The 14,257-nt window shown below is 37.2% G+C and overlaps 1 protein-coding gene across 1 annotated transcript; it reads right to left on the minus strand.

Moving 5' to 3' along the window:
- Positions 1-2,941: 2,941 nt before the first annotated feature.
- On the minus strand, positions 2,942-13,596 carry LOC139082269 (uncharacterized). Its single transcript, XM_070612585.1, has 2 exons — positions 13,519-13,596; positions 2,942-4,260 (listed from the first exon to the last, which is right to left on the minus strand). Exon 2 carries the CDS (start codon positions 4,076-4,078, stop codon positions 3,419-3,421), a length of 660 nt encoding a protein of 219 aa, XP_070468686.1. The 5' UTR covers positions 4,079-4,260; positions 13,519-13,596; the 3' UTR covers positions 2,942-3,418.
- Positions 13,597-14,257: the final 661 nt, after the last annotated feature.

Raw genomic sequence — 14,257 nt, forward strand, 5'->3', positions numbered from 1 at the left:
TGATCACATGACTTTTATTATTCATTTTGTTAATGGGTTGTATCACACTGATTGGTGTGCAGATGTTGAACCATCGTTGCATCCCTGGAATAAATCCTACTTAATCGTGATGTATGATCCTTTTAATGTGTTGTTGTATTCGATTTGCTAATACTTTGTTGAGGATTTTTGCATCCATGTTCATTGGTGATATTGGCCTGGAATTTTCCTTTTCTGTGTTGTCCTTGTTTGGTTTTGGTATCAGGGTAATGTTGGCCTTGTAAAATGATTTAGGAAGCATCCCGTCCTCTTCAATTTTTCTGAAGAGTTTGAGAAGGATAGGTACTAAATCTTTGAATGTTTGGTTGAATTCACCAGGGAAGCTGTCTGGTCCTGGACTTTTGTTTTTTGGGAGGTTTTGATTACTATTTCAACCTCTTTACTTGTGATAGATCTATCCAGATTCTCTGTTTCTTATTGATTCAGTTTTTGGAGGTTGTATGATTCTAGGAATTGTCCATCTCTTCTAGGTCATCCAATTTTATGGCATATAGCTTTGCATAATATTCTCTTCCAATCCTCTTTTTCTGCTGTGTCTGTTGTAATTTCTCCTCTTTCATTTCTAATTTTATTGATCTGTGTCTTCTCTTTGTCTTAGTGAGTCTGGCTAAGGGTTGTCAATTTTGTTTATCTTCTCAGAGAACAAGCTCTTAGTTTCATTGATTCTTCCTATTGTTTTTCTTAGTCTCTATTTCATTTATTTCTGCTCCGATTTTTATTATTTCCTTCCTTCTGCTGACTTTGGGCTTTGTTTATTCCTTTTCTACTTCTCTAAGGTATAATGTAAGCTTGTTTATTTGAGATTTTTCTTGTTTGTTGAGGTAGGCCTGTATTGCTATAATTTCCCTCTGAGTATCACTTTTGCTGCATCCCACAACTTTTGGTATATTGTATTTTCATTTTCATTTATCTCCAGGTATTTTTTTACATCACCTTTGATTTCTTCGTTGATCCAATAGTTGTTCAGTAGCATATTGTTTAGTCTCCACATATTTGTGACTTTCCCAACTTGTTTTCTTGTAGTTCATTTCTAGTTTCATAGTTTTGTGGTCAGAAAAGATGCTTGATATGATTTCAATCTTCTTGACTCTTGCTTTCTTTCCCAACATATGATCTGGCTTTGAGAATATTCCATGTGCACTTGAGAAGAGTGTGTGTTCTGTTGTTTTTGGATGGAATTTTCTATATATATATCTATTAAGTCCATCTGGCCTAGTGTTTTATTTAAGGCTGCTGTCTTGTTGTTGACTTTCTGTCTGGGTGATCTATCCATTGATGTAAGTGGGATGTTAAAGTCCCCTACAATTGTTGTGTTGTTGTCAATTTCTCCCCTTAGGTTTGCTAATAGTTGCTTTATATACTTTGATGGTGTTCTTGTGTTATGTGCATATATATGAATAACTGTTATGTCTTCTTGGTGGAATGTCCCTTTTACTATTATATACTGTCAGTTTTTGTCTCTTGTTGTGTTTTTTGTCTTGAAGTCTGTTTTGTTTGATATGAGTATGGCTACAGCTGCTTTCTTTTGGTTGTCATTTTCTTGGAGTATCATCTTCCATCCCTTAACTCTAAGCCTATGTTTATCTTTAGAGCTGAGAGGTGTTTCCTGGAGGCAGCATATTTTTGGGTCTTGTTTTTAAATCCATCCAGCCAGTCTGTGTCTTTTGATTGGTGAATTCATTCCATTTACATTTAGAGTAATTATTGATGCATGAGGGCTTAATACTGTCATTTTATCTTTTGTTTTCTGGTTGTTCTATATTCCCATTGTTTATTTTCCCTTGTATTTCTGTTTCCTACTTCAGTTTGGAGGTTTTTGGTGATTTTTTTCTCAGTTTTCTCTTTATTTATGCTTTATGACTCTGCTCTGATTCTTTATTTTGTGGTTATCATGAGGTTTGTGAAAAAGATCTCATAGATGAGATAGTCCTTTCTCTGATAGCCTCTAATCTCCTTTAGTCTATCTATGTTACATTCTTTTCCTCTTCCCCTTCTATGTTTTTGTAGTCACAAATTATCTTTTTTTTTTGTTGCAAGTTTGTGGCAAACTTGAAGTGCTTGTAGTTATTTTTGATATTTTCCTTTCCCTTTATCCTTTATGTTATAATTAAATGTTTACTAACCTATTCTGATATAGAGCTGCAATTTTCTGATTCTATTTATCTCCTTACTCAAAGCTTTGTAAACCTTTGCCTTTTTGTTTCAGAGGGGAAGACTCCTTTCAAGATTTCTTGTAAGGCAGGTCTAGTGGCGAGGAATTCCCTAAGCTTTTTTTTTTTTTTCTGGGAAAGCTTTTATTTCTCTGTCATACCCAAAGAATAATTTTCCTGAATGGAGCATTCTTGGCTCATAGCTTTTGTATTTTAGTATTTAGAGTATGTCTTTCCTCTGTCTTGGCCTTTAAAGTTTCTGCTGAGAAATCTTCCAAAAGCCTGATGGGGTTTCTTTGAGGTGATTTTCTTCTTTCTTGCTGCCCTTAATATTCTTTCTTTGTCATTGACTTTTGACAGTTTTAAGATTGTATGTCTTGGAGAAGGTAATTTCGCGTTGACATAATTAGGAGTTCCCTTAGCTTCATGTACTTGTATGTCCAATTCTTTCCCTTTGTTTAGGAAGTTCTCAGCTATTATTTCTTTGAATAAGCTCTCTGCTTCTTTCTCTGCTTCTCCTTCTGGGATACCTATTATCCTTATGTTGCTTTTCCTAATTGAGTTGGATATTTCTCACAGAATTTCTTCATTTTCAAAAAATCTTAGTTTGCTCATCCTCTGCCTGAAACATTTCTAGATTTCTATCTTCAAGTCCACTAATTCTCTCTTCCATTTGGTCTGCTCTATTTTTAATGCTTTCTACTTTACTTTTCATCCCATTAATTGTGTTCTTCATCTGCAGAATTTCTGGGTTTTTTTTTTTTAGAATTTCAATATCTTTGGTGAAGTACTCCTTCCATTCATTAATTTTATTCCTGAGCTCATTGCACTGTCTTTCTGAGTTTTCTTGTAATTCTTTGAGTTTCTTCATGACAGCTATTTTGAATTCTTTACCAATTAGATTGTAATCTTCTGTGACTTCAAGTTTGGTTTCTGGAGAGTTGTCTGTCTCTTTCTATTCTGCCATGTTACTGTAGATCTTCATGGTGCTAGGTGAATTGATCCTCTGCTGGTGCATTTGTGGTAGTAATCACCTTTCTTATTTGGGATGGCTTTTGTTACTCTGCTTCTGAGCTGCTTCTGGTTGTATTTGAGAGCCTGCTCTTTCTATCCTTCATTGCTTCTGCTAGAGGTGTTGTCAGTGCCCACCTTGTTCTGCTTGTGCCTCTAAGGTTGGTGGTGCCTTGCTGCTCATGATGTTTCTGCTGTCTCAGGTATCACCACCAGGGTCACAAGGCTGTGTGCACTTTTGTTGCTTCTGGGGTCACCTTGGTTTTGTGTTCTTCCACTGGTTCTCCATGGGCTTGACTGCTGCCCCATGCACCACCTGTGGCTGCTGCTTCCAGGTTGTCTGGGGGTTCCGGCAGAATCATTGCCAAGGATACTGGATTTACCAAGGTTGCTGTCACTGTTGGGGGCCTGGGGACTTGTATGAAGCCCCTGCTGCTAGTGGAAGCAGTGTTGGGGGTGTCACAACTGTGGCCTGGGTCATCAGTTCTGCTGTGGTTCCTGAAGCCTCTGGTCACAGGTTCCACCTGCCACCACTGGGGTGGGGTGCAGAGACTAAGCAGAGAGGGGTTGTTGTTGCTGCCTGCTTGTGCAGCCTCTAGTCTGGTGCTAGCTGGTGCTTTATGAAAACTCATGTCAAGGTACTCCTCTGAAGCCAGGAAAATTTGAGTTTTGTACACTGTCCCCACTGTTGAAAAGACTGCACCACTACCAGGGGAAGGTGTTGGGGTGTGCACACTGGGTCCTTTGGGGGATGGACAGAGACCAAGCCACACCTGCTGGTTTTGCTCCTGCAGTGTCCTCCCACAGATGCAGGTGCCAGTGGGAGGATCCACATCCTGGATTGCTGTTGCTTGGGGAGGTAGGGGAACTGTAGCCATAGTTCAACTGCCTTCCAGGGGTCCAATCCAGCCACCTTCAGATGCATAGATGCATGGATCTCTTAGGCATCTGGTTGTGCTGCATAGGGAATCCTCTTTTGGTCAGTGGTTGTCTGATTGCTTGTAACTTAGAGGGGAGTGACAAAGGGAACAACTCACTCTTCCATGATGCAGACATCACTCTGAAAGATAAGGATTTTTGTCTGTTACATTCATGTTGACTCTGGAAACTGGAAGAGTGCCTGGCACACAGGAAACACTCAATAAATATTTGTTGAATAAATAGAATGACTGAATTGTGCTCAAGATTAAAGTCTTTCTAACCTCCACAGATTTAAGAATGACCTTGAAATCTTAACAAAAACCTTAAACTTGACCTTGAAGTCTTATCAAATTGTCTGAACTGCCCCTTTCCCTCCAGCTAATGAGGTCTGAATAAAGCCATACATAATGGCTCAATTTTAGTTCTAATTTTGTGTTCCCTGTGTTATTACATTTTTCCTAACATTAAAACTGGCCACCTTGTGCTACCTATAAGGAGCATTCTTATGAGAGGCTTTGGCAAAAGAATGTGAAGGAGATAGACGCACACATTCCAAAACGAATCTAAATCACTTTCATGGAAGTCCTTGTAGAGTTCAATGGGGTAGTGACAGAAGAGCTCTAATTCTTTAGCACTTCTTAATGGGCTTTCCAACATGGATATTTGAAAACCTTTCCTCCTTGACTATGAGACAAATACAGAAGAAAGATAGGAAGTATATATGGATAGAGGACTTCAATAATCTGTGTTGCTGGAAGGCAGATGAAAATAAACGAATTCTCATTTCATTCTAAACATATGGTAGACCTTTTAAGTGTACCAAATTAACAAGGATAATTGATTAGTTGATTTATCTTTTGTATGTATAATAGGCAAAGGATTCACCATAAATGTCAACAAAGAACGGAAATTAAAGAATTTTAATCCCTATTTAAGATATTTGTAATACATGCTGTCTGGTGTGACAAAGAGGAAGGTATGATGACTTCTAATGAATGATTGCAAACTGTCAAAGTTAGAGTCTCATATAAGTAATGACAAAAATAATCCTTATGTAATTTTGTCAGACTTTAATTTTCCCATGAAATACTGCCGTACTTATACTCATTTTGAGGAGAAAAAGAAATTTATTTCTCTCAGGTAAGAAATGAAAAATGTGGAATACAATGCATATATATGTGTGTGTTTTATTTTGAAAACCGAAGTGTTAAGTGACAAAAGCAATGTAATATATGTTATATTCCAATTAATACAAGATTTTATTAAGTTAAGATTAAGTCCTTATTTTCATTATGAAAGTTGTAACAAAAGTTATATTTCTGTTCTTTCATTACAATTTTTTAATTCCTAGTCTTCTTACTTTTATTTCTTACACTCCACTCATGACTGATCTCTCTCCAGCATGACTTCTGATAATACTGACATTGTCCTCTTTAAACAAAAGTTCGAACAGTAAATAATGTCAGTGACCTTTCGTTGGTGCTCTACCTAGTGACAGGCATTATGCTGGGCACTTTGCACATTTAATCACTCAAAATCTTACAAGGGAGAAATTGCTATCCCCATTTCATCAATGCAAAGCTTGAGATTTGGAAATCACAAATTTAGGAAAGAGATGGTAAAACCAAGAATTAAATCAAATCTCTATAATTCCAAAGCCTGCATTTTTTCCTGTATACAACACTTAATTCCTCAGACTATTTTCTGTATTTTTTTGGAGGAAAGTTATCTCACATATACACGATAACACTTTAATACATGTAAGGAAAGTGTAGGAGAGAATAATATATATTAACTATTTATTGTGTGCAAGCCTATGTTCAATGCTTTCACTATATTATTTCAAAATAGAGAGATGAGTGTCATTATTCCATTTTACAGATGAGAAAATCGAGTTAGAAAGAGGCTAATATAAACAGCTATCAAGGGGTTTAATTTGGATTCACACTCGAATCTGCCTGGCTCCAAATGGCACACTACTTATGCCACATTAAAACTGGCAAAAGTGTGGAATAGCAAATATGCCTACGAAATGAGTATATATCATTTAATTGAATTAAGACTACCTTTGTTCTGGCTCAGAGAGAAGTCGTCAAGTCTAAAATATAAGTGAAATTACAATCCTTAGTAATTACTTTTCTAATGCTTTCTCTATAATTGCTAATTCAGTCTTTATTGATATGTAGAAACTGAACATTTTTCTTGAGTTTTATGACAATTCTTGAATATATTCCCAACTCAAATTCAGTCTTTATTGATATGTAGAAACTGAACATTTTTCTTGAGTTTTATGACAATTCTTGAATATATTCCCAACTCAAATCATTTAAGAATGTGAATTTAACCCAAAAATTTGTAATTAATTGGCCCAATTTACTTTAGACTTAAATTGGAGTTTTTCTCCAAAATGTGTAATACATATATTTATAGAGAAGAATGAAAAAGAAATTTAAGCTGAAAAGTCACCTTAAAGTGAAACTATAAAACATCTTTATGCATGTTGAAAACTTTCTTCTGATACTTCCATTTTTTTCCCCTTTCAAATAGATGAAAGTGTACCATTAAAGTCAGCGACACAGATTCAAAATGGTACCCACTTTAACTGAGTATTTTCAGAGTAGTTGAGACACTGTATCACACAACCATGTAATAAGAGGCCCTGTGTCCCAAGATAATCCTTATGCATGAGAGGGAGAGCTGAAGTTGCTGTGGAGTATTCACACTGGAATTTCTGACTTCTTTGGGATTAAGATCAGATAATTAGAATTCTGCAAACACAGCATTCAGGTTGAATTCCCTTGAAAGCAGAAGTGAATTAGCACTAGCCTCTGAATTTTTCCTATGGACAAAAACAATGAAACTGCCATAGCTCTAACTAATGGTCCTGGCTTTGTCTGGATCCCACACAAACTCCCTTTGCCACCTTCTACACAGTGTCTCACTTCAATCTTGCCCTGAACATCTTACTTTCAAGAGAAATGAGTGCAGAGAAAAGGAGAGAAAAACAACCAAGACTTCCCCAAAGGCTGTTTATCATTCCCACAGTTTTCATGAAGTGAGTGAGATAATTTTTTCTGTCCTCAGAATTTTCATTCAGAGACCAAGGATGGGGAGCTTCCTAGTATTTCTGTACTATAGCCAGTTCCAAAAAAATCCTCGTTTCACAAATTTTATGCTTGCACCAAAAATATTTAACAGGAGAAAATTGCTGAATGGATGAAAATGTGACTACCCACAGACTTTGCGATTTTACAGCTTGTTATCTTTAGAGCCTTCAGCATTATTAATGGAAACTCACAGTCCATTTGAACCTATAATTCAAATGCAGTAATCAGTAAAGCTATTTTGTGTTTTAATGTTACAAAACCCAAGACTGGCTCATATGGAGATCATCCATCTTGTTCTGTCACCACACCCTCTTTCTACATGGGACCTTAAAGTGGAAACTTCTCACCTTGGGAATGCTCAGGGAAATACTTCCTCGCCCATAAAAGACTATGTCTCACGTGATGACTACTTTTTGAATGGGCAAATGAGGTTATTGTTGGTTTTTTCCTCTTAAGTTTTAAAGATATATTTGGAATTTTATAAAATAGAAAATGGTATAGGTATATATTTATATCAATGACAGAAGTTGAATCGTTTCCTGAACTATATCCTAGGGTTTTCAAACTGTGACTTTTGATTTCTCCTAAATAAGAGGAGAAAGGGCATCTAGAAATTGTAGAAGTTGTGACAGAACCCAAAAATATTTTAAGATACATATTAATGTACTACTATAGTATTTTACATATAAAATAAAATTTCCACTAAGTCTTGACTTGACATATTATCCAAGACCTGGACTTCATGTCTGGCTCTTAGAATGCCACAAGTTTAGATGCAGAAAGGATGCTTTTCCCTGAGCTACTCACCTAAATATTGGGAAATGCCATGATTACAAGCCAGACCTTCTGAGTTTTGTTCAAGCTTGGGTTTTCTTCCAATGCAAAGGCTTATCTTTCTGTTAGATGCAGAGTAAACTGTTGATAAGTGACATGTTTGACTATTTTTGTTCCTGGAACCCTTCTGCTCTTTTGAATTTTGAATAGTCCTTACTTCCTACATGTTCTCCTCTCCCAGAAAGAGAATAAGCAGGAATCAATTCTTATACATCACTCAGCCAAAGGGTCAAATTGCCACTATTCAAAGCCATTAGAGACATCATCCATAATTCTAACCTTAAGAATGGGAGTTCCATGCCAATTAAATATGGTCTGCTAACCAGGTAGCCTAAGGCACATAGATGAAAGAGAGTAATAAGCCACAGGCATATCAGGGAACTAATCATAGGACACAGGACGGGGAGATGACAAGAGGGAGGCTTCTAGTTATGGCAACCAGTTTGATTTGTTAGATGTGCTAGTTTGGATTTAGAAACAAGAATGAAGGAAAAATACTTCAGATCTCAGTAATGGCTCACTTGGTCTCCTTCCTCCAGGACTGCCACCTCTGAAAACTGGCTCCCTTTACACGTGCAGGCTCAGTTCCACCCCAGCCTCGGTGACCAATTCTTTTTATTGACAAACCAGTTGGTAGATCTTTCCAGTTTACATGGAGAAATATAATAGCTACACATTATCCAACTGTGCACTCTCTCTGGTTGGAAAGGCTGTTTGTGAAATAAAGTTAAGATCAGAAGATTGTGAATTGAACACCATATCACAGTAAAAGTAATTACATGATTAATTAAAAGATAATCACAATTCATCTATAAAGCGATTATTATTAAATGCTTCTGGTATTTAATATGGAAAATATATTTAATTGTAAAAGACAGGAAAGTTCATAGGATCAGAGACCACCAGCTTGTTAAAGGAATGTTGGTGAGATCTTCTGCATGGAGACTGAGGGTGTTAAAGAACTATCTGGATTATTAAAAGGTCTCATAAGAAGATTCTTTTCTATCTGAAGAGAAGCTGACTCTCCTGGGAGAAGACTTGTCATCAGGGGGAGGAAGGCAGAGTCAGCCTTGGCTTCTTTCTGTTTGCTAGGAGTGTCCCACAGTGAAGTAAGTTTTCACAAGGTGAAGACCTAGCTTAGGCAACTGAATTTCAGAAGACACAATTTATGGCTATTCCTTTATTAAAATGTGAATTACATCTAACTTTATGATATTTCGCTAGTGAATGCTTTACTTTTGCAGGCTTTTCATTTCACATTTGTTTATAAAGTAATTATTCTCCATATCCTTTTGTTTGTTTGTTTGTTTTGTTTTTCAGGAAGATTAGTCCTGAGCTAACATCTGCCACCAATCCTCCTCTTTTTGCTGAGGAAGGCTGGCCCTGAGCTAACATCCGTTCCCGTCTTCCTCTACTTTATATGTGGGATGCCTGCCACAGCATGGCTTGATAAGTAGCCAGGTCCACACCCCGGATCCAAACTAGTAAACCCGGAGCCACTGGAGCAGAACGTGCGAACTTAACCGCTGCGCCACTCGGCCAGCCCTCCATATCCTTTTTAAAAGTTATTTTTTATCTTTTCCATTGCAGTAACAATAACATTATATAAATTTCTTATAACATTATACAATTTCTTATAACATTACATAAATTTCAAGTGTACATCGTTACATTTTGATTTCTGTGTAGAGTACGTCATGTTCACCATCCAAAGACTAATCACAATCCATCACTACGCACATGTGCCCTATCACCCCTGTTGTCCTCCCCTCTTCCCCTCTGGTAACCACGAATCTAATTTCTGTATCTATTTGTTTGTTTGTTGTCATTTTTATCTTCCACCTATGAGTGAAATCATATGGCATTTGACTTTCTCTGTCTGACTTATTTCACTTAACGTAATACCCTCAAGGTCCAATCTTGGTGTCACAAATGGCAATATTTCATCTTTTTATATGGTTGAGTAGTATTCCATTGTGTATATACACCACATCTTCTTTATCCATTTGTCCCTTGATAGGCACTTAGGTTGCTTCTGAGTCTTGTCTATTGTGAATAATGCTGCACTGAAGATAGGGGTGCATGTATCTTTATGCATTTGTGTTTTCAAGTTCTTTGGATAAATACCCAGCAGTGGGATAGCTGGATTATATGGTAGTTCTATTCTTAATTTTCTGAGGATACTCCACACTGCTTTCCATAGTGGCTGCACCAGTTTGCCCTCCCACCAGCAGTGTATGAGAGCTCCCTTCTCCCCACATCCTCTCCAGCACTTGTTGTTTCCTATCTTGTTAATTATAGCCATTCTAACCGGAGTGAGGTGATATCTCATTGTAGTTTTGATTTCCATTTCCCTGATAACTAATGATGTTGAGCATCTTTTCATGTGCCTGTTGACTATCTGTATATCTTCTTTGGTGAAATATCATTTTAGATCTTTGGCCTGTTTTTTAATTGGGTTGCTAGTTTTTTTTGTTGTTGAGATGTATGAGTTCTTTATGTATTTTGGATATTAACTTCTTATCAGATATATGGTTTGCAAATATCCTCTCCCAATTGTTAGGTTGTCTTTTCGTTGTGTTGATGGTTTCCTTTGCTGTGCAGATTTTTAGTTTGATGTAATCCCATTTCTTTATTGTTTCTATTGTTTCCCATGCCCAGTCAGACACGGTACTTGAAAATATGCTGCTCAGATCGATGTCAAAGAATGGACTGTTTATGTTTTCTACTAGAAGTTTTATGGTTTCAGGTCTTATAGTCAAATCTTTAATCTTTCCTTTTGAATTTTAATTCTAAATGCAAATTTAATGATAGCTCTATTTGTGTTGTCTTTCAAAGAGTTCTAAAAAGTTTACGAATATAATCTGATCTGCATTTCTCTTGCCTCCTATAACCTTGCAGTCACAAGGTCATTCTGACTCCTTTCAGAGTGGAAGATGGAGAATGAAGAGTCAGATTAGATCCCAGACTCACTTCTTATCCAAAGGCCGTGGATTCCAACACATTTCAGTTTGGGAGTGAGGGTGCTCTTTATTACCATATCAGTTTGTTTCAAAGTTATGCTTAGTATTCTTTTGTCCTTAAATAATATTTAAAAATTTACTTCTAGAATTCAAACCTGAGAGAATATGGAAGACAATCACTTCTTAAGCAAGATGACAGTGAACGAGAACTGTTAGCAGTTTATAAACTGAAGAATTTACCCGTAACAGCGTTTTTTTTTTTTTACCATCATTACATTTCCAGTCCTGGATTTATTCCTAATTTGTTATTCTTCCCATTTGCATCCTGGGACAAATATCCAAGGTTGAGGTGATTTCTATCAATAAGAAAAGCAAACTCCCAGAACCCCAAGTTAATCACTAATTTTCGCAAGAGGCAGCTCCTTTGGGCTATGATGTCATGTAGCTGGTGAGGAAAGTAAAAAACTGCTTCTCTCATTTACAAAGAGTGAGAAGTTTAGCCATCCACAGACCAATGGTAAATGACACAATGCTTTCTCAAGTCTTTTGACCCTGAAAGTGGTTATGCTTTCAATCCTTATTTTCTTATTCTGTTTGTATTCTGTCCCTGTACAGACCACAAATGTTCAGTGTAAAGTTAGGAATTCCCTTTCACAATTTCCTTCCAGATTTTTCCTGTAAGCCAAGTATTATTTTTTCTATTTCTTTCCCATTTTCATTACAATAAATAGAAAATTCTAAAGTCTCCTCATTACTAGACAATAATTTGGATTATATGCCCAATATTGCAAGATCAAGACTGTCATCTTTATACATGAAGGGAAGGAGATTATTCTTATTATGCTATTATTAGTTAAACATTTAGCAATTAATATTTCACCCTAGAAAAGAAGATAATTATTACGATAGAAAAATTCATATTTCTGTGATACTACCAGGAAGCTATTTGCAGTGATAAGCATTCTATTACGGTTTCTCTTTGCTTACAGTAGAGAGCTTCCAAGTATTTTTCAATGGGAGACATAGATGTTTTCCCTCTAGCCCATTACCATTGCTATCTGGAGAGGATAATACCTCATAAAGAAAATTAGGTGGGTGGTTGCTATGGCTGAAGGACCCATCTGTCAGCCCATGGGCAAGAATGGAGCTGAATTTAACCTTTAGTTTCCAAGGTTAGAGATAGATTAGATAAATGGGGAACAGTGACTCCTCCCATATCCTGTTCATGGAATGTAGGAAATGACTAAAATAGGGACCAAAGGAAATTTACTGCTCAAACATATCAAGGATTAGATTCCGCAGTACTTAAAAAAAATTCCCAAACTCTATTGTAAGGAAGAATTCTATTTCCGAGGGTGGATTATGTGATTTTGGAGTTGCTGAAAAACAATTTTATTTTCCAATTTGTATTTGTCACTGAGTAAACATAGAATCATATTTATTCAATGGAAACCTGCTATTTGGTTTTCTCAGAGTAAATAGAATTATTAAAATGCTGCTGACTCATTCCCCTGGCTCCTAGGTAATTTGCTGCTTGCAGTCAATAAAAATACACCTCTCCTAACACTGACTTCAACATTTTGCCAAAGATTGGTGTTATTTTAGATTATAAATAGAGGAAGTATAGATATGATTTCTGTAGCTATTCACATACCCGGAATGTCATATTTCTTTAAACACACATACTTGCTGTACTTTTTTTACAATAATGGTAAAGGAGGAATAATGGAGAATATAGTAAATTAATTTCTAAATGTGCAAATCTATGAACTTGAAGCCCTTCTTGCACGTTCATAAGTCCACATGGCTCTTATGGGCACCAAAGTCCAGTTAATGTCAAAGCAACGATGCACACATTTTGCCACATGCAGAACTGAAGGAGGACCAGCTTCTTTATCCCTCACTCACAAGCTGCTCTGTGATCAGGGGACTTGACCTTGCCTTTACTTCAGGAGCCACAGAGCGGGCAGCGGTTCCACTCTCAGAGCTTGTTTCCTTATACTGATCTATAAGTAGTCCTGCTACAGAAACACAGAAAAATTCGAACCCCATCCCTATTTTAAAAAAGATCAAATGGTGATTGTTATCATTTTTAGGATTCCCTATATTCCTCTCCTCCCATATTATCATGGCTGCTCTTCTGTGAATTGACCCACCTCCCTCAGTTATTTTTATTTTCAGCAGAAGCCAGTGAGCAGTGTATGGGGCAAGAGGTGACTGATAAATCATAATGGATGAAAAAAGTCACGTTTGTTCTTAGTTACTTCTTATTTATTCTTAGCAATGGAGAAAGACAGATGGAAGCCCTCTCTGAAGGATGGCGATGAGGTACGGAGACTGGATTTCTCTATCTGGTTTCTCCACTTTCGCACTCTGCAGTCCTAACATGCAAAAAGGGCAAGGGGATGCCGTTTAATGGGTTATAAGCAAAAGCAGTCACATCAGATTTACTCATGCTTGGAAATGAAAATAAATTTTACGAGAACCCCTTACCTTCCTGTCATGTTTCACTCACAGTTTGTACAGGCGAGGCGCGAGAGCGTGGTGACCGAGTCCATCTGCCAGCTGTGTAATCTCCACAGGGGAGTGAGAGAATTATAGACGTGGGTGTTTCCTTTACTCATTTATCAGAATGCTGCTACAGGGGGATGTTGAGGAATAGATTTACCCTGGTTGCCGATCCAGTGCAGAGCTATGATGCTACCACGGCTTCTCCACTCTAACTCTTCACGGCCACTGCCTGGGTGGAGAGCGCTCACGAGGACCACAGCAAATCCTGGAACTGCTACATTCTCTCTCATTGATGGACCAGGGCACCTCTTTTTAGTAGGTATGAAATTCAAAATTACACCACTCAGGAATTCAAACTTCACCACTTGTCTCTCTCTAGGCTTTCTCTATTGTTCTTGTTCTCTCTCCCCCCGCTCTGCTCTCCTATCTGATAACTTTTTCTGAACGAGGCTGTGTTGTTCTGATTCTGGAGTACTGGTCAGCAGTGGCAATGGGGCATGCCATTTGTTTTAAGAATCCTTTGCAGCCACTAAGAAAACTTGGCAGAAATTCACTGAGGCTCCACTCACTCACTGAGGATTCACTGGGGCTACAAATTAAAAATATATTCACATTACAAATCCACAGGAATAGAAATAGAAATACCAACAATCACAATCACATGAAAAGATGTTCTATCTCATTCATAATAAGATGGCAATTAGAACAATGTGATACAATT

Source organism: Equus przewalskii, chromosome 3 (assembly GCF_037783145.1).
Source record: "Equus przewalskii isolate Varuska chromosome 3, EquPr2, whole genome shotgun sequence".
NCBI classification, from domain to species: Eukaryota; Metazoa; Chordata; class Mammalia; order Perissodactyla; family Equidae; genus Equus; species Equus przewalskii.

Bases quoted from the DNA above. Each gene is read 5' to 3' on its own strand.
- LOC139082269 (XM_070612585.1), bottom strand. From the start codon at position 4,078: ATGGCTACAGTTCCCCTACCTCCCCAAGCAACAGCAATCCAGGATGTG.